The sequence below is a fragment of the Maniola jurtina genome, chromosome 4 (assembly GCF_905333055.1).
Source record: "Maniola jurtina chromosome 4, ilManJurt1.1, whole genome shotgun sequence".
Classification (NCBI taxonomy): Eukaryota; Metazoa; Arthropoda; class Insecta; order Lepidoptera; family Nymphalidae; genus Maniola; species Maniola jurtina.
In genome coordinates, this window is record NC_060032.1 from 9,516,982 (window position 1) to 9,544,974 (window position 27,993).

At 32.6% G+C, this 27,993-nt stretch overlaps 1 protein-coding gene across 2 annotated transcripts; it reads left to right on the forward strand.

Annotated features, from left to right (window-relative positions):
- Nucleotides 1–771: 771 nt before the first annotated feature.
- LOC123864532 (pancreatic triacylglycerol lipase-like) lies at nucleotides 772–27,937 on the forward strand. 2 transcript variants are annotated; one of them, XM_045905029.1, is made up of 6 exons: nucleotides 772–947; nucleotides 23,864–24,047; nucleotides 25,649–25,922; nucleotides 26,395–26,542; nucleotides 27,144–27,335; nucleotides 27,621–27,936. In XM_045905029.1, the coding sequence occupies exons 2-6, from the start codon at nucleotides 23,908–23,910 to the stop codon at nucleotides 27,809–27,811; spliced, it is 945 nt and encodes a 314-aa protein (XP_045760985.1). In that variant the 5' UTR covers nucleotides 772–947; nucleotides 23,864–23,907; the 3' UTR covers nucleotides 27,812–27,936. The 2 variants fall into 2 exon arrangements, with proteins under 2 accessions (XP_045760985.1, XP_045760984.1); XM_045905028.1 differs by lacking the exon at nucleotides 772–947 and adding an exon at nucleotides 19,549–19,804 and having other exon boundaries at nucleotides 27,621–27,937.
- The last annotated feature ends 56 nt before the right edge of the window (nucleotides 27,938–27,993 follow it).

Genomic DNA, 27,993 nt, shown 5'->3' on the forward strand with positions numbered 1-27,993 from the left:
AACTTATAGGTAGATACTTTTCTAGTCATAGATTCGTCTAGAAACAAAATTTGTCACAGAAATTAATTAGAGTTTTTCTTTTCCTTGCAGTGTAGAAAGGGTTAAATGTCTTTGCAGTGTTAAAGTGTATTAGAACGTTAATATTAAAATATAAGTTTCCCAAACTCTATTACGTCGCCTATTAGAACAGCAAACTTTTCTCAAACACAATTTGTCGAAGTGACTATCTTGATAAAAGATTTAGATTTGCGAGCTCTCCCTGAGGAATGCGACATTATGAAGAACCTCGACGCCGCTTTAATTGATATCAATTACTTGCAAATCCTTTAATCCCAGATACCATCAATCTCTAGATTAGGCAAGTTTTGATTGGAGTAAAGCATCGATGCAATAATAATAAATAATTTATTTTTAATGTAGTAGTAATAACTCCAATAAATAACTGGTAGGTACCCTGTTATACTTAAAGGCGTGCCAAAAGATTTTAGGGCGGAAAAGTAGAATAGGTAAGTATATGTAAAGTATACGATATAATAATTGCAATTCTAAGCACAGAACAAAGAAAGAGGAATGCGCTGATATTTACTTGGTGTGATTGTGACCTAGTTAATAATACATAAGGATACAGAATTATCAAAAATTCTTTTCACACTGAGATAACAAAATGTTGCTACTAAGCTTGTTAGTCGATATTTGTTTTTCTCTTGGCTGAAATAATAATAAAACTCAGTATAGTAGCTACACAGTTCGTTACCATGTGCGAACACCTCGATACATAGATTCGATTAACAGCAAGAAATTCAATAAATGGAATTACTTGGTCGTACAAGTCAATATTGTCTGTTAACCGTTCCATTCGCGATTGCCGACCTGTTATAATTCAATAACAGGGTACAAATTTGATCATGGGTGTTTAGAAGATATTCAGGCAACAGATGTGCAGAAAGGCAAAGTTTCTATTACTTTTAGTATAGTGTTGACGTTAGGCTAAAATATAATCATATAAATAACTAAATAGAAATTTTCGCTTATTTGTCTTTGTTCTGACAAATTCCGGAAAAGCTAAACAAATTTTGATAGAACATTTGGTTCAATCTAATGGGAACTATGAATCAATGGCTTTTCATCTCAGAAAAACAAAGGTTTCCCATGAGATTTATAAAGAACTGAAGTTCAAGCGGTTAAAATCACGGGCAAAATCTCGTATGATTAATAAATAAAAAATTCTATTATTCATCTTTATTTTATATCAACTGTGAAACACTGTTATATCCAGAAAGGAGGAAAATGATGAAAATCTACTTACATGTATGTAATTGCTTAAAAATATTTTTAAGTGAGATTTAAATAATTTTGCTAAGACCTACGTACATAACTGCGGTTTGCGGTCTCATTACGATTCACATTTAATAATAAAACTACTTATTTAAGCATGCGAACATTACAAAGTAGAAATACGAGCTGGGCACAGATTGCGCCAAATAGCTGCATAGCACACTAACATTTTTTCACTCATAGTAAAAAAGTAAAAATTACTTGGCCTTTACTTTAGAGGTTCAACAGTGCTTAGAATACCTGGACAGACACCTTCTAAAACAGTCTAAATGCGAGTCCATATATATCGCTGGTCCGGGAATTTTCCACTTAGCGCAGCCTGCAATGTCCGACTGCAATTACACCTATAAAACCCGGTCAAGTGCGAGTCGGGCCTCGCTCTTTTAGGGCTCCGTACATATTATGAACATCATATTTTGGGTGTATGAAATATTTATTTTCCGAATTGGAACATCGCAATAAACCTGAAAGAAAACCCCATAAAAGTTCGTTTCTTTTGGTGACAGGTTACTATTTTAAAAAACGTTGTTTTCAGTATTTGTTATTTAAATCTATACTAATATTATAAAGAGGAAACCTTTGTATTTTTGTATTTTTGTATGTTTGTATTGAATAGGCTCAAAAACTACTGGACCGATTTTAAAATTTCTTTTACCATTACTTAGAGGGATTCTTCCGAATCCGTATAGGCTATATTTTATCCCGGAAAATAGATAGGATTTTTCGTGGTAGTGAAAATTGTGGAGTAAGGCGTCGAAAAAACTGCCGTACGTTAACGATTCTCGCGAACGCTGCCTAAATGGTTAGAGATGTATGGTTGACTTCTAAAGAAAAGTTGTAGAACTCAATAATGCCTACAATAAAGTCCGCGATAGTATAAACCAAACATTTATATTTTAGCCATTATAACCACTTTTCCATAGAATAAAAGTAATTAAATTTATTAGCCTATGTTTATTAATCATATTATCGTCAAATACTAATCCTTATCCAAATAAACTATTTATTGAGATAGGCTACTTTAGTAGGGTAATATTGTGTGTTCTAGCTCAAGTCTCTAGATGACGCGGCGCGCCAGCGCGCGCCGGATCTATAAGACTTAAGCTAGAACACACAATATTTTCACAATAGATATCAGTTACAAGAGAATGATCAGGTTATTGTTACTAACTCATGTAGAAAGATGATTCAATGGTTGATTTAGCACATTCTCAAGTGATGCAACTAGTTACGATACTGAGTTGGAATATTTTATAGAAATTCTATTCTTAAGCATCGATTAGATTATTTAGAATAATTTATATTTTGTACTGGAACCCTTAAGAACCTACCTAATGCAATTAATGTAGCACTCATCTTAAATTTATGTTAAGCAGAGGTTCCGTTTAAGATGGGAGCATGTTAAAGCGGAACAGGTATGTCAGTTTATTAATATAAGTAATTAGTAACCATACTCCTTTATCGTAAAGTCAAAATTCAAGTGTTGCGGTATAAAGGTTCAAACACGATCGTTCAATTATTCAATCATTCATTAATTCATTTATTCAAGTATTCAATTCATGGTAAGTGGTGTGTCAGTTTAAGATGGAAGCATACTAAACCGGAACAGGTACGTTTGTCAGTTTATTAATATACTCGTAAGTATAATTAGTGACCACACTCCCTTACCGAACATTCAAATGTTGCGGTATAAAGGTTCAAAGACAATCGATCAATCATTCAATCATTCATTCATTCATTTATTCAAGTATTCAATTCATGGTAAGTGGTGTGTCAGTTTAAGATGGAAGCATACTAAACCGGAACAGGTACGTTTGTCAGTTTATTAATATAAGTATAATTAGTAACCACACTCCCTTATCGAAAATTCAAGTGTTGCGGTATAAAGGTTCAAAGACGATCGTTCAATCATTCATTCATTCATTTATTCAAGTATTCAAAACATGGTAAGTGGTGTGTCAGTTTAGGATGGAAAGCATGCTATGCCGGAACAGGTAAGTATGTCGGTATATAAGTATCAATAATAATTACTAACCACACTCTTATAATAGAAGGTTAAAATTCAAGTGTTGTAGTATTAATTTTCATCCAATTCATTCATTCATTCATTCTAGTGTTATGGTATCCCACTAAAGCAAGTGTCCGAGTCAGAGGTGCATGCCTGGGATCGAACCCCTGCCCGACTTATAACCGGAGGCAGCGGGCGTCTTAATCACTATGCTATCATGACTCATAGAGTAGATCGAGTTCGGTTGATAGACCTACTATTCCATAAAATACTTACATTAACACTTTTCTACCTAACTATTTTTGTCGATAAAATCATATTTCATATAAGTAAGTATAAGTACTTTTTATTCTCTAAATAGGCGATATTTTTTATAAAATTATTATTATTAATCGATCCGCTTTTGGTAAGTAACTAATTAAATACTATATTGTATTTTGGCATTACACTATTTCAACTGCTGTAAACATTACCTACATAGTGCATAATATGCATATACTTATCTAATGTAGAAATACAGAACAGACGCCATGAGTGTTAAAAAATAATATCAAAGTAGGTATAGTCGGGATACATCATGTGTTAACTAAAAGTGATTCTTTTCGGTGTCTAATGACTCGTATTGCAGGATTGCATATTTGCAGTTTGCTTCCTAATAGGGAATCCTAAACATGCATGCGGCATCTTATGTATGTGTGTAATAATGAGATCTTTGAATGTCATTCTAATTACTTTTATGTTTAAGAGTCATTATTCTATGCAAATACTATGAACTTTTGACTTTATTGATTGACTATTAGAAGAACCTAAATTCTGTAAGCACTGTTTTCACTACGCATTTCTTTTGTGAGCACTTCAACGAGCAAACGTTTACTTAATTCACTTAAAAAATCATTTTTTAAATTTCAAATAAGCAGTTGTTTAGCTTCAGTATGTATGTATTTTTTTATTTTTATTTTTTTTACATATTTTAATGAAAGAGTTGTTGCATCTACAGAAAAATAATATATTTTTTAATATTAACTTCTTACCTAATAGTATTTTAAAAAGTTACATTAAGTACATACATGTTTAAATTTCATTTCACCAAAAAAATCTTTAATTGTTTCAGAACTAGTTAATAGTATGATGTAACAACATTAAAAAAATGTTTTTTCTATAACAGGGCTTCGAGCTTTAGTAATAATCCTTTTGATTCGGATGACGAATTACCTATAGCTTCAAATTCAACTTCAAAGAGTAAATCACTCAATAAAACGAAGAAATCAAAAAGGCGGCAGTCAGATTCAGAATCTGAACCGGAACCACCTGTAAAGCGTAAGAAAGCGCTTCAAAAAAAGCCTGTCAAGGCTGTACGTCCTTCATGGGAGTCTGAGGTGAGTTATTACACTTTATTTTTACGGTAAATATAATATTATTACAATTGTTTTCAAGAAATATTAGAATTCTGACTGAATATAAGCATCAACTAAACTCTTTGAGAAGATATTAATGGTTTTTTACATCATTATATTTAATTATTTAATTATTAGTTAATATTAGTTTCGCACGTTTGAATATGGAGCCTAAGGTCTAAAGTTCGATTCTTGAGCTGGATCAAATAAATTGTTAGCTTTAGGAGAGGTTTCGCAACTCAACTCTGGGTTGTTGAATTTATTGATGGAAACCTATAAACAATTTATTAATAAACATTTTATTAAGTGAGTTAATATTTTTTAATAACTAAAAATATTATTTTTGTCTTTTCAGTACGAAGAAGAAGTGGTGCAAAAGCTTGAACCACTTAAAAATTTTATCACCAAGAAAATAGCATCAGGGTATTCTACCCAGCGAAAACCAGAGAAATTAATAACGGAAGGCGATTATTACTTAGAACTCCGCATCTATAACGCTGCTGAAGCATCAAAGATAAGCCCGGGTAATCGATGGCGTCACGCCCTTTTTACTTATAAGTCATGTATGGATACCAACTCAGAAATTTGGCAGGCAACGAATCGCTTGGTCGCTGCTGCTAAGGAAGATTTTAAAGGGGTTAAACCTACACTATACCCAGCATGAAAATTTTAACTGCATTTTACTAACTTCAAATAATAAGTACTCTTACTTAGTATAATCTCATAATGACTTTTTGTGATATTTGTAATTTAACAGTGCCAAAATACTTTTCACACAAAAAAAGTTATATTCATAAGTCTAATTGTTTACTTCGCACAGAATTCGATAATGTTCAAATAATTGGAACTGCTTTTAAGAACAGAATACTAAGCTATCGTGTATGTCCATCAAAAAAATTTTTGTTACCTGAGCAATTTTTATCTGAAGTTGTAAATACGATATGTAATTTAGTAAAAAGAAGTCTTGAGAAACATAATGCTCTTAAAATAAATTTTGAACTATTTGCGACTTTTACTTTGCCAAAAAATAATGAAAAATCTTTGAAGTCGTTTAATACTAAATATGTACAAATTTTTCAATCCACAAACATAAAAAATATATATTTAGAGTGTGTAAAAAGCCTGCTTAACAAATTATCAGAGTTTGAACATTCAGAATCAGGCTGGTCTTTTGACTCTTTGAATAATTTAGAAGTAAACATTAATAAATACAATCCTTTAAGGACAGGCTCCTATATTCCACTACCAATAAAAATTCTGAAAACTAGATCTTGTGTAAATATTAAAAATAGTGATGATAAGTGTTTTCTGTGGAGTATATTAGCACATATGTATCCCACCAATAAAAACTGTAATAGAGTATCTTCATATCCTCATTATTCAAAAGTTTTAAAAATAGATGGTATGTCGTTTCCACCATCTTTTGAGGATATCACATTATTTGAAAAAAATAATTCTGACATAAGTGTTAATATATACAGTTTAGAAAAAAATGGTGATATTAATGGACCTCTGTACAAAACCAGCAAGCGTAAACTTGTTCATGTTAATTTGCTTTACATTACTAAAAACAATAAAAGACATTTTTGTTTGATAAGAAACTTTGAACGGTTGGTTCATAGTCAACTTACTAAAAATAAGTCTAAAATTTTTTTATGTGAGGAGTGCTTCATTTATTTCAATTCAGAAGAAAAATTATGCAAACATAATTGTGCTAGAATTAAAACTGTTCTTCCAGAGAAAAATAGTAAATTATATTTTGATAATTATGAAAGAACTCAAAGAATACCAATTGTGATTTATGGTGATTTTGAAAGTTTATTAAGAGAATATTCTGATAAAAGTAAATCTGGGCATACTGAAACCATACAGGTTCATGAAGCCACATCTTTCGCGTACTATATTTGTTGTGAGTCTAAACCTGAACTTAATGAACTGGTTTCATACATAGGAGCTAACTGTGCTCAAAAATTTGTAGAAACAATTTCAAATGATGTCAAACGATTACATGCAATTTTGTTAGAAAATAATCCCATGAAACTACTTACTGAAACTGAAAAGAAATGTTTTCATAATGCAAAAGTTTGCTGTATATGTAAACAAAAATTTACATCCACAGATAAAATTGTAGCAGATCATGATCATTTTACAGGGGAATATAGAGGCGCGGCTCACAACATTTGCAACTTGAGTGCAAAGAAATGTCCTTTTATACCTATTATATTTCATAATTTAAGTAATTACGATTGCCATCTTTTTATTAAAGAGTTAGCGAGTATTAACGGTCGTATAAATATTATTCCAAAAAATAAAGAAAAATACATATCGTTCACAAAATTTATATCAGTTGATTCAAAAACTGCTGCTCAATTGAAATTCATCGATTCTTTTAATTTTCTCAGTTGTAGCTTAGATAAATTAGCTAGATCTTTACATCAAGACGACTTCGTAAACTTGCGTAGGTATTACAGTGATCAGTATTTATTTGATTTGATTTGCAGAAAGGGTGTCTACTGCTATGATTATATAGACTCTTTAAAACGTTACGATGAAACTGAGTTACCAAAACGAAAACATTTTTTTAATAAACTTACTGCAGAACTTATTTCGGAAGAAGATTATAAACATGCAATGAAAGTTTGGAAAACTTTTAAAATAAAAAATTTAGGCGAATATACAGATTTATATTTAAAATGTGATGTACTATTACTAGCAGATAGTTTTGAAAAATTCAGGAAAATTAGCTTAGCAACCTATTGCTTAGATCCGTGCTATTATGTTTCTTCACCTTCTTTAAGTTGGGATGCAATGCTTTTGCATACCAATGTAAAATTAGACCTTATAACTGATGTGGAGATGTATCAAATGATTGAAAAAGGTATACGAGGTGGTCTAGCTCAGTGTTCTTTAAGATATGCTAAAGCTAACAATAAATATATGTCTGACTATGATATCAACAAATCAAGTAGCTTTTTGGTATATTTAGACTGTGTGAACCTGTATGGTTATGCAATGATGATGAAACTTCCTACAAGTAATTTTAAATTTTTGAACAAAGACCAAATTGAGACATTTGAAATTGATTCTATTACTGTTGATAGTAACATTGGTTATATACTTGAAGTAGATCTTAGTTATCCATCTGAAATACATGACGCTCACTCAGATTTACCATTTGCTGCTGAAAAATTTACACCTTTTGGTCATAGAAATGCCAAGCTTATTGCAAATTTATACGACAAATGTTCCTATGTTATTCACTACATCCATTTAAAAGAATGTCTTAAAAACGGTCTAAAATTGTTAAAAATTCATAGAATTCTATCATTTGAACAAAAAGAATTTTTGAAACCATATATTGAATTGAATACCTCTTTGAGGCAAAAAGCAGAGTCTGAATTTGAAAAAGACTTTTTCAAAAAACAAAATAATGCTATTTTTGGTAAAACCATAGAAAATAAAAGAAAACAAGTAAATGTAAAACTTGTTAATACATGGACAGATAAGAATAATAAGACAAACAGGATTATTGGAGCAGAAAAGTATGTAAGTGCGCCTAACTTTAAATGTTTGTCGATATTTACAGATAATTTGGTGGCAATCCAATTAGAACAAACGAAATTAATTTTGGATAGACCAATTTATGTGGGGTTTACTGTTTTAGAGTTAGCTAAAACACATTTATATAACTTTCACTATTCTATAATGAAACCATTATATAAAGAAAATATTGAACTTTGTTATACTGATACTGATAGCTTACTATATCGCATATATACTGATGATTTTTATTCAGACATGAAAAAGAATATTAAGTTTTTCGATACCAGCAATTTTAGCGATAAAAATGTTTACAATATCCCTCAAGCAAATATGAAAATTCCGGGGTTTTTTAAAGATGAGATGGGTGGAGATGTTATTGTTGAATTTGTTGGCTTACGAGCAAAATTGTATTGTATTGAATCACAAAAAATGTCTATTAAAAAGGCAAAAGGAGTGACAACATCTGTTACCAAAAGGTTGGATATAGATAAATACAAAAATGTGTTATACTACAATGAATCAGTCAGAAAGAATATGTGTGTTATTAGATCTAAAAATCATAATGTATATACCCAAAAAATTAATAAGTTAGTTTTAAATAGTGAAGATGATAAAAGACAAATTTTAAAGAAGCAATTTAAAACGTTGCCGTGGGGGCACTACAGTACAATTTTTTAGTTGTTAATTTGTACTAGATTTTATGTTATTCATTACTGTGCAATTTTGATTGTTCATGTATGCATGCAAATATTGAAATAAATATTTACTACTCATCATCACTTACATTTTATTATTTTACCTTTTAGTTTTTTATTTTTATATTTATCGAGATCAATAACTTGAGTTATAGTGATATCATAGCAGGTGATAATGTTTGCTTACTGACCTTTACGTTTGTTTATATAGACCTTCAATTTCAACATTATATCCTTATCACCTTGGTCAAGAAATGAAAATGCAGTAAGCAAACATTAAGCAAAATTAAAAACCTTTACATTTAAGGGAATCGAACCCTTGAAATATTTGAAAAAACTTGATTGTACTACCTAATATTTACATGGAATACGTTAATATTATAAGGTACTTAGTACAATCATAATGTTTTCAATTAATAATTTAAAATTTAAAAAAAAAACAATTTTATTCTTTAAACCACGTTTATTTCATAATATAATGAATTCATGCTACAGCTCCTTACTCTAAAAAACACTATTTTTATAAACAAAAAATATGATGATATTTAAAAATAAGCAAATTACATTTCAACAATAGTTCACATTTATATGGAGTGAGTAATTTTTGACATTATTTTACCTATCAAATTTTCTGTAGCATCCATAACTTCATCGTAATTATCCTTGACTACATACTGTGCACTAACACTAGGAGTATCACCATTTATATTTTCATCTTGTTCTCCTCCATTTAGTCCATAAATATTTATTTTTATTAAATGAAGCCGTCTTCCAGTTGCTTTGCGAATAACATAGGATGTTGATGTAGAAGTCGGGGGTGAAACAGGCTTCAATAGTGATAAACTGCATTTTTTCTTTTTTTTCATCTCTTTACTAGATGCTTGAACTGGTTCTGCTGCTTGTTTTTGAGCTAAATCCTCGCAAAGTCTCTGAAATTCAGTTTCCGCGAACCCGTTTACATCTTGTGCGTAGTAAAAAGGATTTGTTAGATTTTCGTTGGGTAAGATAGGAGTCGACATAATTCTGAAACAAAAAGAAAAATAATTAATAAATAACGGTAAAAAAAAATACATGCTTTATTAAAAGTCAGCACATTGTTATAAAATAATTATAATAACTTACCAAGTAAAATACTCGATATTTATTATGATAAAATTATGAGCGCGGCTACTGTTTTCTTCGGGAGCTGTAGCAGGAATGAAGCTTTAATAAATAATAATTAATCTAATACTGTCTTGCGATCTAAAACGATGTAATTTGAGCAAAACGAAAACATAATGCTTTAGTGACACAGCATCACATTCCAAGTTTTTCCCGAGAGCTGTAACAGGAACGAACATGCATCGATAGTAAAATCTTATATAATCTTGTATTCTCAAATGGGTAATTTGAGCAAAGTGAAAACAAATCTTTAGTGACACAGCAACGCATTCCGAGTTTACACGTGTATGGTGTCATTTCTTTAAATTGGTTATTAACATTATGTTACATTTTAGTTATAAAATTATATAGAATATAATGTGAAGACTTTATAACAGGATTTTATCTTTTTTAACAGAAAACACAATGAAGTTGATCAAACAACCAGTAACATTGGAAATTAACAATTTAAATATAGAAGCGTCATCAATCCAAAAAAGGCATAGTTTGCTGTTGCCCGATACGATTCGCTGTATAATATGTGGACCGTCAAATTGTGGCAAAACAAACACAATGTTAAGCTTATTACTACATCAAAATGGACTCAAGTTTCAAAATGTTTACCTATATTCTAAAACAACATTTCAACCAAAATATTGTTTTTTGAATAAAGTTTTAAGCATGGTTCCAGCTGTTAAGCTCTTTACCTTCAAAGATGATAAAGAGGTTATTCCTCCTACTGAAGCCTTGAAAAATTCCGTATTTATTTTTGATGATGTTACTTGCGAGAACCAAGTAAATATCCGAGATTATTTTTCAATGGGTAGACATAAGAACATCGACTGTTTTTATTTGACTCAAACATATTCTAAGATACCAAAACAATTAATTCGAGATAACGTAAATTTTTTAATAATTTTTAAACAAGATGATATAAATTTGAAACACATCTATAACGAACATGTCAATTCTGACATGACTTGGTCAGACTTCAAAAAATTATGTTCAGATATATGGAAAGATCCATACACATGTTTAATAATTAACAAAGATTGTGAATTAAATAACGGTAGATATAGAAAATCTTTCGACGTTTTTGTAAAATTTTGAATGAAATGATTTAAACAGATTGTAATTTAAAATTAGTTTCATTTTAATTTTTACTACATAGTTCAATGGTTGTGTAAAATAATTAAAAAAAGAAATGGAAACAAGTTTGAAAAAAGAGTTAATTAAATCAGTAAAGGCTATTAAAAGTAAAGTAAAAAGATTACGTGATGAAGATGAAGAGTTAGAACTGAGGCGGAAAAAAATATTTAAACCACTGTCTGATCCTTTGAAAGCAATTGTTACACTAAGTAAATATGCTACAAACAAATCTTATCACGAAACTAATTGTAACAACGCAAGTGTTGGAAATAATCAATCGCCTGAAATTCCAAATATAAACTCAAAACAAGATGGTGATATTGAAATTACTCACAACGATAATAACTTTGAAGAAAATCCGAAAAAACAAGAGGAAATGTCTGAACCTTTGGAATTTCTAAATGATGAAGTCAACATTTCCGAAACACTGGCAGACAATGATCTGTTTGGCGAGCAAAGCAATGTATCTATACCATTTGGTATACGTCGCATTAACAAAAAATTGATGATAGGAAATACCCCCGTCAAATTTTCAACTGTAGATGATATGTCTTCAAACAAATTAACTTTTATTACTATTGATGATAAAAGTTATGAACTAACTGCTGGTTTAATAGAACTTTTATTAAGAAATAAACCAAACTTGAATAAAGTAACCGAAAGTGATAAAATCACATATAAAGATATCTTAATTAGTACTAGTGCTCATAAAAGGGATTACAATCCTGCTAATCAAATTAAAGGTGACAAAGGAAAAAAATATTCTCAAATCATCAAACCATTATTTTATGAAAAGGATATGTGTGAAACAAACAAATTAAAGTACGGTGGTAGGCTACCAGTTTTAAAGAAATACAAAACTGATACTGATCTCATCTATTGGGATGATCCTAATGAGTTAATTGAAAGATTAAGATTGATTATTGCGTCCAGAGACGCTGGCAACACTAATCATGATAATGAAATTCTTTCGATTATTGAAGAGTTAAAAGAAGCGGGTATAATAAAAGAATAAAAGAAAGCACATTTATGGAGCGTGTTCAGTATTGATAAGCAGGTTGAACATGAAAGTTGATAAGTTTGGACATCATGTTAATAAGATGCGAAGAATGAAAGGAGTGTTATTAGAATGCGCTTTGAAGTGTACAAACAATAATTTGGATGCTCAGCATAAAAGAGTAAAAAATCTTGCGCAACCGGTAGATTCTAACGATTGTGTAACAAAAGAATACGTTGATGTTTTGGCAGACAATCTTTCAAAAAAAATATCATCAATTAATCAGTTTATTACAGAAATAAATATTAAAGTAAGTAATTTGATCGAAATCACCGAGGCTAGTAAAGTAAAACATGAGCAAAAACAGCGTCGTAAATGAAATACATAAAAATGCAAGAGTAAACTTTCCTCGTCGACATGTTGTCATGAGAGATATAGACGATTTATGGCAAGCTGACTTGATTGATATGAAATCTCTTTCGAAACAAAATTCAGGTTATAAATATATTTTAGTTATAATTGATACATTCTCAAAATATGCTTGGGCATTTCCACTAAAGTTTAAAAATAAAGATCAGGTCTCTAAAGCGTTTGAATCTATATTAAAGAAAGGACGTATTCCAAAAAACCTTCAAACAGATTTTGGAACTGAGTTTTACAACGAAAATTTTAAAAAGATAGTCAAAAAATTTAACATCAATCATTATTCTACATATTCCACTAAAAAAGCTTCTATAGTTGAAAGACTTATAAGAACTTTAAAAAATAAAATGTATAAACAATTCAGTTTCCAAGGAAACTACACTTGGACTAAAGGTGTGCTAGAAGAAATAGTTGAAAATTATAACACCTCTAAACACAGAACGATCGGTTTATCTCCTAACGAAGTTAATGAAAATAATAAGAAACTTATACTTCAAAGATTTAATGTAGGAAAACAGTTAAAAATCCTGAAGAAGAGAAATTTAAAAGTTGGAGATTTTGTGCGCATTAGTAAGTATAAAGGTGTTTTTGAAAAAGGTTATACTCCTAATTGGTCCACCGAAATATTCCAAATTAAAAAAGTACAGAAAACGAATCCTGTTACTTACCTTATAGAAGATGCTAAACATCAGCCAATTTTGGGCTCATTTTATGCAGAAGAACTTCAAAAAACAGAAAATCCTAATGTCTATCTTATTGAAAAAGTTTTAAAAAGAAAAGGAAACAAGATATTTGTAAAGTGGTTAGGATTTCCATCGAGTGAAAATAGTTGGATAGATAGAACGAATATTTTATAACTAACCAGTTCCCAATTTATTTATTGTTATTTAAGTGATAGTATAGTTATTTTTCATTCATTGTAATAAAAGTAATGAAAGAGAGCAGTATTCTGAATTGGTTTATAAATCATTTACCATTTGAACTTCATCTACCTGGATATAATTACTGTGGTGCTGGTACAAAATTGTATAAAAGGCTTGCACGGGGAGATCAAGGTGTAAATAAATTGGATGAATATTGTAAACAACACGATATTGCATACGACTTGTCAACTTCATTAAGTGATCGTCATAAGGCTGATAAAATATTGATGAAAAGGGCTAAGCAACGTGCTTTAGCATCTGATGCAACTTTGGGAGAAAAGATAGCAGCAAATTTAGTTAATAAAGCTATGATAGCTAAATTGTATACCGGGTCGGGACTGACTAGTAAAGCCAACAATTCTAAAACAGTGTCGCCAAAAAAATCCGCTTCAGGCACTGGTTTGAAAAAACACTTTAAACATGTTGTTGCTCATGCAAAAAAGCATGTGCAAAAAATGAAACCCAAATGTAAGAAAATGGCTATAGAATTAGCCATAGCAGCAGCTAAAGAATTGACTAAAGACTCGTCAATAAAACTTCCTCGAATTATACCAATTCCAAAAACTGGTGGAGTACTTCCTTTGATACCTATTTTTGCCGGATTATCTGCTGCGGGTAGCTTAGCTGGTGGTGCTGCAGGAATCGCTAAAGTTATAAATGATTTGAAAGACGCTAAAAAACGTTTTACAGAATTAAAGAGGCATCATGAAAAAATGGAAACCCTCCATATAGGCAAAGGTTTACATATCAAACCGCATAGAGGTAGTTTAGGAATTTACATTTCAAATGAAAAAAACTGAGAGAAAGGCTACCCAAACGAGCGCTCACCAATATTGACATCATCAACCATTCGCAAGACATTCCTTACTTTCGAGGGGTATTTATGAGAGATGAGATGCCAAAACATCCTTTTCGAAAAGAATGTGGTATAGTTAATTTGGATAGCTCCAATAATCCTGGCTCTCATTGGGTAGCCTATGCAAAAGTAAATAATGAAATTCAATACTTTGACAGCTATGGAAATTTAAAACCACCTAAAGAGTTAATTCAATATTTAGGAACTGGTATGAGTTATAATTACAAAAATTTTCAAGGTAGTCATCCTTATAACTGTGGTCATCTATGTATAAAGTTTTTAAGAAGTTTTTGGAATACACAAAATAAAATGTATAAATAGTTCAGTAAAATCAGTAAATATTTAGTTTACGATCATGTCTGTAACAATCACTATTACCGGGCACAAATCTGTGTTGGAATCATTTTTTCAACCTCCTCTTATTCTCGATGGTGAATATGAATGCGGTTTATTATATTTTTCTGCTCTGAACTCAATACCAAACATAAATCATAGCAATAACATATTTGCATATGGTGATGAATGTAAATATTTAAAAATTCCATATGGTACTTATGATTTATATGACATAAGAGAATATCTTGCGAGTAAGTTAGACAACTGTGAAATTGAAATAAAACCAAATAATAATACTTTAACATGCTCGCTTTTTTGTTCCAAAACTGTACATTTTGACGTAGAAAACAGTTTAGGACGCTTACTTGGTTTCCCAAATGTAAAACTTGAAGCAAATAAATGGCATGAGTCTGTTAATCCAGTTAACATTCTTCCCTTGTCTGTCATCAGGATCGAATGTGATCTTATATTCGGATCATTTAATAATGGGTTTGCATCACATATTATTCATGAATTTATTCCTAACGTTCCTCCAGGATATCGATATATAGAAATTCCAAAAAATATTATTTATCTTCCTGTTAATAAGAGTAATATATCATCCATAACTGTTAAAATCATTGACGAAAACGGTAACAATATTGATTTTAGAGAAGAAAATATCCAACTGAGGCTTCATTTACGTAGAGCAAAATGATAGTGTTTAATAAAACACTTGGATATGAGGTGAAAAGAATCAATCATTTGCCTGCTACTAAAGCGCGTACACGTATTAAAGCAAATCGTAATATTGTAACAAAAAGAAACAAAGATTTTCTCCGATCACTCGGATTCAAAGTATGAATATTCTAAATATTAATAACACCCCAGTATTCGATAATTCTATCGAAAGTTATGAAATCCACACGTACAATCCATACAATAACAGCTTTAAAGAAAATGATGAAATTCGCATTCCAATACATCAGCAAGACATATACATATTACCATGTAATAGTTCAATTTATGTTGAAGGCTTTGCCACAGTGACTGGAAAAGATCAATCGGGGGAAAGAAATAAAGAAACCTGTAAATTTTACTAATAACCCTGTTATGTTTCTATTTCAAGACATTAGGTATGAAATGAACGGTATTGAAATAGATCGCGTAAGAAACCCTGGAATAACCACAACATTAAAATCATACATATCGATGAATGAGGGGGATAGCAAAGTCGCAGCATTGTGGGGTTGGCAAATGGATGGTTTTAAAATGACAGAGGGATATTTTAATGCTGTTATACCATTGAATAAAATAATGGGATTTGCCGAGGATTATAATAAAATTATTATAAACTGTAAACATGAACTTATTCTGAATAGAAGTAATAGTAATTTAAATAGTGTAACAATTCACAAGGATGATAATATACATATAGAAGTACGAACAATTCAGTGGCGTGTGCCGCATATAAAAGTTTCGGATCGTGAAAGACTCTCACTACTTAAGTATTTAGAAAAAGACAAACCTATTCAAATAGCATTCAGAAATTGGGATTTATATGAATATCCTTTACTTCCTAAAACTACAAAACATTCGTGGTCAATTAAAACTACTTCTCAACTTGAAAAGCCTCGATATGTTATTTTTGGTCTACAAACTAATAGGAAAAACAGTAAGACTAATGATAGTTCTATATTTGATCATTGCAAATTAACAAATGTAACACTGTTTTTAAATTCACAATATTACCCATACGATTCACTTAATTTGAAATTTGATGAAAATAAATACAGTATATTATACGAAATGTACACTCAATTTCGTCAGTCTTATTATAATCTTCCTGTTGACCCGTTGTTTGATCTGATCACATTTAAAGAAAAGGCACCACTGTTTGTAATTGACTGTTCAAGACAAAACGAGAATTTAAAGACAGGACCTGTAGACGTACGTTTGGAAATTGAAAGTTCGCAAGATATCCCTGATAAAACATCAGCATATTGTCTTATAATAAACGATCGCCTCTTTGAATATAAACCCTTAAGTAATATTGTTCGCAAGTTGTCATGAATGTCATCATTGATGTACAAGGATTCAAGACGGATTCCAATGAGTTTATAGTAAAAGAAATAGCTATATTATGTAATAACCATATCCAGACTTATTTAATCAAGCCACCATACCCATTTTATAATTTAACGAAAACGGAAAGAAAACAAGTTTGTTGGATAGAAAGAAACAGAGGAATACATTGGAAAGAAGGTTTTATTTCATACTTAAACTACAAAGGATATGTAAACATGAATAATTATTTAAATAATAAACGTGTTTATGCTAAAGGTGTAGAAAAAGTGCAGTGGATATCGAAAATGTTTGGTTGCGATAGTGTTTATAATTTGGAAGATAAATCTTGCCCTAGCTTATTAAGTTTGTATGAACAATACGAAACGAATAGTGATGTGTTTAGTTGTTTATACCATCCTTCAATATGTGCATTAAAAAACGTGCTTGTTTTAAGAAAATGGTGTCTCGATAATAAAATTTTCTAAAAAATATATATCTAGTAGTTTTATTTACTTTCCTTTTGTTAAGGGTTGATTAGTAATATAAGTATGACTAGCAAAGTATAGTCAATATTTTTATTAGCTGTTGATTAATACGACTTTAGTTTATTCATGTACATGGTCTAAGGAAGTCATTCCTTTTCAAAAACTCAAAGTAATCATCATAATTATAAACAAATAAAAATGATATTAAAAGTTAATGATTTAGTTGACGTTGTTATTGTAAAATGGAATTTGTGTGGGCTGCATCATGTACATATATTAAACTATAAGGAATACGATGGTATTCTGATATCAACGATCTCAAAGAAATCCAACATTTATTATAAAGGTCTTAAAGTTTCCGCACGCGTATTAAGAATAAATAATAAGTATGTTGACTTGATACCATCAGCTGATTAATGTGTAACTAAAATCGTCTGATTTTCATAAATAACCTTATAAAGCTGAGTCATTAGGATTTATCTGAAATTGACACATTAAAAGTAATTTGTTGAACGATTTAAAATAATCGATTACTTATATAAATCCAAATAATTCTAAAATGAGATGTCAATAGTGATAAGTAGGCTATCCAAGAATAATATCACCATTGAATCATCTTCGAGGAGTTTCTGACAACCTGATCATTCTCTTGTTACTGATTATATTTAACATCGATCGTGAAATTGGAAGTTGTAGCTCACGTCTATACGATGCGCGGCGCGGCGCAGCTAGACCGCTAGACGCGCCGCGCTTTATCTAGAGACGTGAGCTACAACTCCCAATTTTACCCTACTTACTTTTTATCCCGGAAAATCAAAGAGTTCCCACGGGATTTCGAAAAACCTAAATCCACGCGGGCGAAGCCGCGAGCATCGGCTAGTACTGTATAAATAGGTTACATAAAATACCGAAATTTCATATTCCTAACTAGTTCCGTTTTTGAGGTAGATCACAACCGTTCTACTCCAAATACCAAAATTTCAGGTTTGTAACTCATTTCATCTACGAGCTAAAGGCTTGTAACACGCGGACGGACGGACAGCAGACGGACATTAATAGGGCTCCGTTTTTACCCTTTGGGTACGAAACCCTAAAAAACTGGCGCAACATATAGAGACCTATATTATGAACAATAGATTTAAGTATATACCTGATGATGATAATGATGAGAAAGATAGGTATAACACCTACGCCGCATTCTCGGGCCACTCAGTGTGATGCAGTGAAGATCGTAGGCTAGTTATTAATACCCATTAGTCTGCTTTAAATGAGTCATGCAAATGGATTGAGCAAACCTTTTCCTCCATCCATCATGAAAATGAAACACGTGTTTCCCCATATGGCCCTAGAGCCTGTAGGATATTTCAGTGAAGTGCTTAATAAAAGCTGAATCAGAAGAAAACAAGGTCCCAAATAAAGTAGATAAACCTGCCAGCCGAAATGCAGAGGTAAACAGGGTACCAGCTAAAATGTGTATAATTATGTTACTTTAAAAGCCCAAATCACGGTGCATCTTAGGATTTTGCAGTAAAACCTATTTACCAAGTCTTCATGGTAAAAGTCCCACCTATTCAGTGATAGATTTCATTCTGGTTTTATTCTACCATGCTGACCAAGTGCAGATTGGCAGACTTCACATATATCTTTCAAGAAGAAATCTCAGGCAAGCAGATTTCCATGATGTTTTCTTTCACCGTCAAATCAAGAGATATTTAATCAACGCACATAGCTGCGGAAAATCGGAATCGCGTGGCCGGTCTTGAACCCAGGACTCACCGTCTAGGAGGCCGAGGTCTAATCTATCTATAAGTCTATAAGGCTATCATTGCTTATTACTGTAACACAATCATATTTAAATATTTATCTGGTTCGTGAATATGCTTTTACCAAAGCTATACTCTATTCACGGAGAAAAGTTAATGTATGGCTCTCTCTGTTACGTTCAAATGAAAAGCCAAAAAATCAGTGGGCGTTAACCGTTTTGGGTGCCAATCAATCACAAACCAGCCTTTGTTTTCCGTACTACTCTATCAATGGAAACAAATTAGTACGGAAAGCGTAGGCTCGTTTGTCATTGGTTGGTCACTCATAATGATTGACACGCACTGACTTAATTTATGTATTTTGATTTTGTCAATTGTATGGAACCACGTAACAGAAAGAGCTCTACTCTCCATGGATACATTTATCAAACGAGCCTTCAGAATTAGCCACGGACTCTCCAGTTAATACAATACAGAAGCTAACAAGAAAACATGTTTTGTTCTCTCAGTATTATTATTGTTCTGTTAGAAATATAACTACTTACGTATTGCTTGTGTATTTATATTGCGTGTATTTTTACTAAACAGTAATTAGGCCCCTCATCAAATATTATAATTTTTTTATATCCTCATAATTAAGTAAGTATAGCCAAGAAAAACACATGACGTCATTTTGTCATTTGGTGTACGTGCTTTGGAGTATCCTGTTTTGTAAGTATTCTCAATATTCACCTCTTTTTTATATATTTACTTACAACTTTTGTTTTTTACGACAAGTGCTGCCGTGCCTACATGCTAGGTGCCTTGATGTTTTTGGAAAAAATATCAATACGTTTATGTTCTGTCACGCACTTGACCATTTTAACTGAATCCCTTAGTATATGTATGATTCGTTCTACCTACGTAGATATATCTGAAAATATAATCAACGTCGTTAACACGCCCCAAGCGTCGGCTTTGAAGAATTATTACACGCTTCCTGAAAATATAAAATTATTTTCACAAACGCTTCTCTTACTCGCCCGCATTAAAAATACATTGCTTTTATAATGTATAAAATATAATCAGGCAAGTTTCTTTCTTTAATTAAAATTATTTAATAAGTAGGTACTTACTGTCTGCCAGGTAAAGCTACAAACATGATTTAGGAGATAGTGACGTGCTTTTTTAGTTAAATCGATAGTTAACTTTGTGTATGAAATAAATGCTAATATAAGCATACTACACTTAAAAGTAACAAAAAACGTGAATTTTACGTTTTTTGGGAGACCCTCTATTTAATAATCACTGAGAAATATATTTTTTAGGGTTCCGTACCTCAAAAAGAAAAACGGAACCCTTATAGGATCACTTTGTTGTCTGTCTGTCTGTCTGTCTGTCTATCTGTCCGTCTGTCCGTCCGTCCGTCCGTCCGTAGGTCTGATGCACAAGTACAGAAATAAATCTGAAAACCGCGAATTTGTGGTTACATCATTAAAAAAAATTAAAATGCGTTTCAATTTTCAAATTAAGATAACTATAACTAATAGTGGGGTATCATATGAAAGGGTTTTACCAGTACATTCTAAAACAGATTTTTATTTATTTTTATGCATAAAAGTATTTTAGTATATCGTACAATATGTTGGAAAAATACCCAAGTACTGAACCCTCAATGCGCGAGTCTGACTCGCACTTGGCCGGTTTTTTTGGCATAATAAACATCCCTATTCTGGCGTGCTTCGAATCAGTACCAAAATAATATTAATTTTGTATGGCACACCTTTTCCGACGTAGGTAGGTACATACTTGTATATAATACATATCTATTTTAGTGATTTCAATGATATAAATAGAAGTAGGTAGGTACCTACTCAATCTATCTGCAAAGGGACGGCATATTTGAATTCGTTTGAGCTGAAATTCAATAAGCGTTACTCGCTTTTCATACTGGCCGAGTGGTCCTTTCTCCTCAAATGACCGTGAAACAGTGTTGAGTAGGATTTGCTCAATTGAATATTTCGATCCAATAAATATTTCAGAAAGGAAATTAGATTAGAAAGGTATTTTGAGTATAGTGCAGAAAGTACGTTATGGTATTTATTTAACTTAGTAAGCACACTTTTTATTTTTGTTCATTCACGTTAGATTTGCACCTAAAGCCATAAACCATTCATACAAAACGCCTTTAGAAATTAAAATATACGTATAATTTTATAACAGTTTTCATAAACTGAAATTAATATTAAAACAGTTTATAACTCGACCCAAAACTTTTTTGATGTGGCTAACTAAGTCTATCGAAGCATAAAACATGTGAAAAATGAACTTATTTTGACGCCTCCCTTTTTGTTTAAAACGGAAAACATTTTTCATCAGTGCGTCATACCGCGTTATAGGCTTTAAATACATTGTTCGCTTAATAGGTGCAGCTGGCGCCCGAAATATCCAATATTGCAACTTTGTGTATGCAAAATAAATGCCTATCGAAAACAATTCGTGTCATAACTTCATAAGCGTTGAGTGCATCTCCACAATACCCTATCCAACATCCCATACGATATACGTAGACATATTGTGTGGAAAAGCTAAGACCGGTAGAATAATAGTATTTATGTGAGAGACATAACTCTAATTCATTGATTGACATAAAACTGCTTCAATTTGATACGTTTGCTCATTCGTTTCGTCTCTATTTCGCATAGGTACGGTTCTGACTGAGGCTTCTTTGCGACATGTCGCGAATGCGACAAAAACTCGAGAAACAGGTAGGTATAGCTCAGCAGAATTTACCTCATGTGCCATCTTATTTCTCAATAATTTTAGGTCTGCATCTCCATTTCAGCTATCCTAATTCTAGGCTTTGACCCTAAAATAGGTGAAAAGCTTTAAGCTTATAATATTGCCTTGCAGTCTAAGAACCATTAGTGCGACAACACTTTCTCGCATTTTTTCATCGACTAAGCATTGGAAAAGCTACGAGAGATGTATGTCGCATTGATTGTGCTTGACCTGCTGAAGCTTATTGTATAAGGTTTTAATTAGGTCGGATTATAGGATCCGATTTACCAAAGCCTTATTGCTAAAGAAGAACAATTAAAAAATTCTTCTAATCACTCTTTGCGTTTGTTTCTTCCCACTCCTAATTACAAGCTACTAAAATCCGTTAGAGACGACCGCCTCTCCGAATTTCAAATTAGAAACCCAATTTTTCTTTTAACTAATTTAATTTTGGGGTTAACTTTTCGGGACAAGTCCGAAGTATAAAATTTACATTGATCGACGCTGAAACTTCTCAATCAGCGAAGAATCATAAGAAGTTCCGCAATAGGTAAGTGCTCTTACAAAAGATTTTTACTAATAGGTACCAGTCTTATTAAATGGATCGTTTTTCAGCGATGAACCTAAAATAATGATTTTAATTTAATGAGAAAAGTGCGCGTCAGAACACGCATAAGGCATGGTTTCGTAGACATGCTATTTGCCAAAAAATTTAACAGTTTTTCGAGTGGTCGATTTTCCCAAAAACCTGGCTCGCCACTGATTCACAGCTTTACATTTTATTAACTTTACTTTTTATTATGTTATAATACCTATATTACTTTTTGTTTACTGCTGGAAGAAATTTTAAACGTCGCGCGTGTTCGAACATTCGAGTTCCGTCAGTTCCGTTTAATAAGTATTTAAAATACTAGAAAGATACTTTAACTTCAACACACTGAATGAAAATTAAGTCGGAACTTCATTTGCAGTTTGAATTTGAAATTCGTTTGGTGAGATACTGCGGGCATGCATTTCCTAGAACATTTCAGCTCACACGAGGCCAATTCAATGTCCGTCCGTCCCGCTAGGACACATTCGAGCAAATTACTGATGTTGCAGTTAGTTTAACTCGCGCGACATGCGACGTAATTGGCAATCAGAGGCCATTATCAGTGCTATCCTCTTCTATGAGATAAAGTGAACTCACAATTTTTTCTAAGCTCTATATTTGATACTGTAAATAACGGAACATACCACGATAATTTTAATATTTTAATTGCCGATATTTCGACTCAGTTGCAGGAGTCGTGGTCACGTCGTGGAACTACAATATAAAAATGTCATTACTCTATATTTAAATCACACTAATATTATAAAAGCGAAAGTTTGTATGTGTGTGTGTATATGTTTGTTACTCCTTCACACAAAAACCACAAGACAGATTTGGCTGAAATTCGGAATGGAGATTGATAGTATTCTGGATTAGCACATAGGCTACTTTTTATCCCGGAAAATCAAAGAGTTCCCACGGGATTTCGAAAAACCTAAATCCACGCGGACGAAGTCGCGGGCTTCAGCTAGTCCAAGTATAATTATAGCTAGCCGTGAAAGCCTAATGCAGCATTATGCTGAACTAGAATTTTTTCGGGTTGTGCCATACATGACACAGTTTATTCCGGCGCTTCTTCTGTATTATTGGCTTTTATGGTCAATTGGAGAAAGCACTGGAATTAACAATTCTTGTTTTCTTTCTTTCCAAGTGGTTAATACATCCGCCTCCATATATATCCGTATCTGATCCCGGGTACGCACCTATAAGTTAAGCCTTAGACGAAACGTATAGAGACCAAATTTAGACCACCCGTACTGAAACACCCTTGTGCCTATACTCTTACAGTACTTACCTGGTTTAGGTACAACATTGCTTACTCAGTGTAACTTACTGGTGGTATACATACACCCTACCACACGTCCCTCCTCGTTATTTTCTTAACGCTATTCAATTCAAATCAAATCTGGTTCTTTCAGGCGTATACAAATCAAACTGTTATCTCAGGAGGCAGAATGGAGAAATGGCAGAGAAAATCAAGTTTTACGATGAAAAAGGAAATCTTCACTACATTGACTTAAATACTCCGCTCGATTCCGTATTAGATTTATATTTCAACCACCAGCACTTCTCCGGTAGCACTCGCTTTTGGCTCTACACAAGGTGACATCAACTTATTTTCAATATTTTTCTTACTAACAAAATTGTTTTTAAATTATTAATAATAAGTAGTAACCCACCCCAGCTTCGCACGGGTGCAAAGTAGATTATCGCAAATTAACAATAGCATTCATAAACTATCCGTATCTTTTTGAATGACTCTATTTATTGGTTAAAAATCACATTGAAATTCGTTGCGTAGTTTAAAAGATCTAAGCGTATACCTACATATTATGCAGACAGCGGGAAGCGACTTTTTTATACTATGTACTTAGATATGTGAATTATGTTTGGGTTTCTATCTGTCTATCTGCTAGCCTTTCACGGCCTATGGCTCATAGTAACTTTCAGTCTGGGGAAGGACCTAGATCATTTTTAACTCGAAAAATCAACAAATTCTCACGGAATTTTAAAGAACCCAATTTCACACCGAGGAAGTCACGGGTATCATTTATTTGATACAGAGATAGCTTGCATACCAGAGACCGATACAGGCTACTTTTTATCCCGGAAAACCAAAGTTTCCAAGGGAAGTTGCGGGCGACATCTAGTGAATTCATAAATTACCCTGCCGTTAAGCGAACCTAGTATCTGCCACCAATAATAGGCTCCCATGGCGCACACTACTGCCACCTTATGTGCTACGAGACGATGATTTCAAGGGTATTTTAAGTAAAACTAAACATGCGTGTAATTGTATAATTGTATAACACGCATTCTACACAGTGCTATTAACAGGGCTCTCTCCGTCACTCGTTTCATACAATCGTAGTTCCAATTTCATTTGAATATTAAGCAAGCAAAGTCCATGAAATTTTGCAGACATATTCTAGAAACTAATATTTGTGTCTGTGGTGTATTAGATTTTTCTAAAAATATGTAGTTTTAAAATTACAGGGGCTCAAAGATTTGTATGAAAATTTTTAAGACCGCGTAACTTTGAAACCGAATATTTTAACAGAAATCTGGAAAAGCACAGACATAGATATTAGTTTCTAGAATATGTCTGCAAAATTTCATGGACTTTGGTTGCTTAATATTCAAATGAAATTGGAACTACGATTGTATGAAACGAGTGACGGAGAGAGCCCTCTTAAGAATTTGTTACAGGAGAATATAAAAATAAACATATTAAATATAGGTATAAATTAAATATACTAACTTATTTTTTCTATTTTGAAACGAAATAATATTTATTCATGAAAACCCTGAATTCTGTGAAAACAATTGTCATATCATTTCATTTCCAGAAGTTCAAGAAATGAGGCAAAAACCTCAAACTCTTATCAAACTTTACACTTCACGTATCAATTACCTACTACTATGCGACTTTTGGAAGGAAATTGTGCGGAGGCGTTTCTCACATGAAGCAAGCGCTTCACGCTGTGTCATATTCGTGTCATACTTCATTAGTTTATCATAATAATTTATTACAATAGGGTACATACATCGATGTATTCATACGCGCATAAGCGCTGTAAAATTCAGTGAAATCTCCTGCCGCACAGCTGCTGCACAAGAGCTGTCGCATAGCCTAAATGTTTATCTACCACTGAACCCTGAGTCCTATGGCTGAACGTTTTTTTTTTTTTGTTTATTTACAGGGACAATGTGAACGACCACGAAGAAATATACGCACGTTTCTCAATAAATGCTTTATTTAAAGTGAAGTCAAGCAGTTTGTATAGACCAGACAGACCGTTGGTCATGGTAACACATGGGTGGATGAGTAGCGGTAACAGCAACGCCACACAGCTGATTAAAGACGCTTATCTGAACATGGAAGACGTGAATGTAGTAGTTGTAGACTGGCAAAGAGATGCAGCGAATGAGAATTACCTGTCTTCTGCGTCTTTGACAATGTTGGTTGCTGAAAAGGTTAGTTTTGTTAAGAGATATTATTATCTACTCAAGGTAACTAGTAACTATTTATATATAGGAGTGTATTTACCCTGGGGGCGCGTGTGGTGCGTGTGTAATTTTTATTATTTGTTACTATAGCGGCATTCTATGAAAGTTTCAATTTTCTACCTATTACGGTTTACGAGATAGGTACAGCCCGTTGACAGACAGACTAACGGAAGAACGTATAAACTTACGGACGCGGAGACTTAATAATAGGATCCCGTTGGCACCATTCGGGTACGGAACCCTAACAACTAGCACGACACGGACATGATGAAATTAGTACCTACGTCATTCACCTCACAAAAATATTCTTATTGATCGACTAAACACATCGCTCAGTTTCGTTACAGATGACAGGCCCAGGCCTTACTTACCGGTTTTAAATTCTATCGAAAAAGTATTGCTACTTATGCTTAAAAATTAAGTAGGTATGTTTTTCCAGGTCAAGGACATGGTCTTGTCACTGGCCTTCCAGTATCAACTTGAAAGCAGAGACGTGCATTTAATTGGACACAGCTTGGGTGCACACGTCATGGGGCTGGCTGGCGAAAAACTTAAAGATGACAAGTTTATCGTGGCACGTGTGACGGGTAATTATTCTTCCACTTCTTCCTTTGCAAAATACTTGGCAAATCCATAAAGATTTAATGATTAACAGGGCTCTCTCCGTCACTCGTTTCCACTCGTTTCATACAATCATAGTTCCAATTTCATTTGAATACTAAGCAACCAAAGTCCATGAAATTTTGCAGACATATTCTAGAAACTAATATCTGTGTCTGTGGTGTTTTAGATTTTTCTAAAAATATGTAGTTTTAAAATTACAGGGGCTCCAAGATTTGTATGAAAATTTTTAAGACCGGGTAACTTTGAAACCGAGTATTTTAACAGAAATCTGGAAAACCACAGACATAGATATTAGTTTCTAGAATATGTCTGCAAAATTTCATGGACTTAGGTTGCTTAATATTCAAATGAAATTGAAACTACGATTGTATGAAACGAGTGGAAACGAGTGACGGAGAGAGCCCTCTTTTCAAGAAGACTTTTGTTACCTACTCGTTACTACTAGCAGGGTTCAGTTAGTACTCATAATAATAATAATTTTAATATCGAACGCGTAATTACTGCACTCGAAAACTATAACTAAACTGTCTAAATCTCCCACTCACAGCAATTTCATATTCTCAGGTTTAGATCCAGCTGGGCCATTCTTCGAGTTACCAAGCTATCTGCCGGGTATCACCAGCGAAGCAGCCTCTTTCGTGGACATCATTCACACTGACTGCGAGGCTCTGGGTTACGTCTCCGACATTGGTCATGCAGACTTCTACCCCAATGGCGGCAACTGGCAGCCACACTGCTGCGATACTCAAGACACATGTACGCACTCTACTTCATTTATATTTTTTAACTTATAAAGCAACCTACTGTGGGCTTTTAGAATTTAAAATTGCAGTCGTAAATCATGATTGTAGGCAAAAATTATGATATTTGGTTAAAAACTTAGGTACCCTAAACTCCCCCTGATATCCATGGCCTTATTTGGATCAATTAGAGAATAAAATTGATGCATGAGGTTTGCATCTGCAGGTTTGACCTCAGTGATAGATCACTGAAATAATTTTTATGTTTGTGTATTTTAGAGATTATTTTTTTCTATTACAGTGAGCTGTGAACACACGTGCGCCTACGTTTACTTTGCTGAGTCTATAAATAACGGCAGTGAATACACGTCCGTCAAATGTGATTCCTATATTTCGTACGAAATGGGTTCGTGTGGCAATAATGAAAAACAGTACATGGGACAATCCAGTTTGTCGACGGCTCGAGGCGCCTTCTATCTCGATATTAATTAATTATTATAAACAACTATTGTTAGAAATCTTTATGAATTGATATTGTATTTTGTCTATTATATAAATATATTGTAGTATCTATCCATTTAACAAGTGTAAATTAAAAATTTATAACACTCCCGACAAGTGAAGGTTACAGTAATAACTAGAAAAGAGCTGATAACTTTCACACGGCTGAACCG

Excerpts from the sequence above, each read along its gene's own strand:
- LOC123864532 (XM_045905028.1), top strand. The coding sequence starts at position 19,756 with ATGACGTCATTTTGTCATTTGGTGTACGTGCTTTGGAGTATCCTGTTT. Across the intron at positions 25,923-26,394 it reads CAATGTTGGTTGCTGAAAAG|GTCAAGGACATGGTCTTGTC; the intron begins GTTAGTTTTGTT and ends ATGTTTTTCCAG. Across the intron at positions 27,336-27,620 it reads CTGCGATACTCAAGACACAT|TGAGCTGTGAACACACGTGC; the intron begins GTACGCACTCTA and ends TTTCTATTACAG.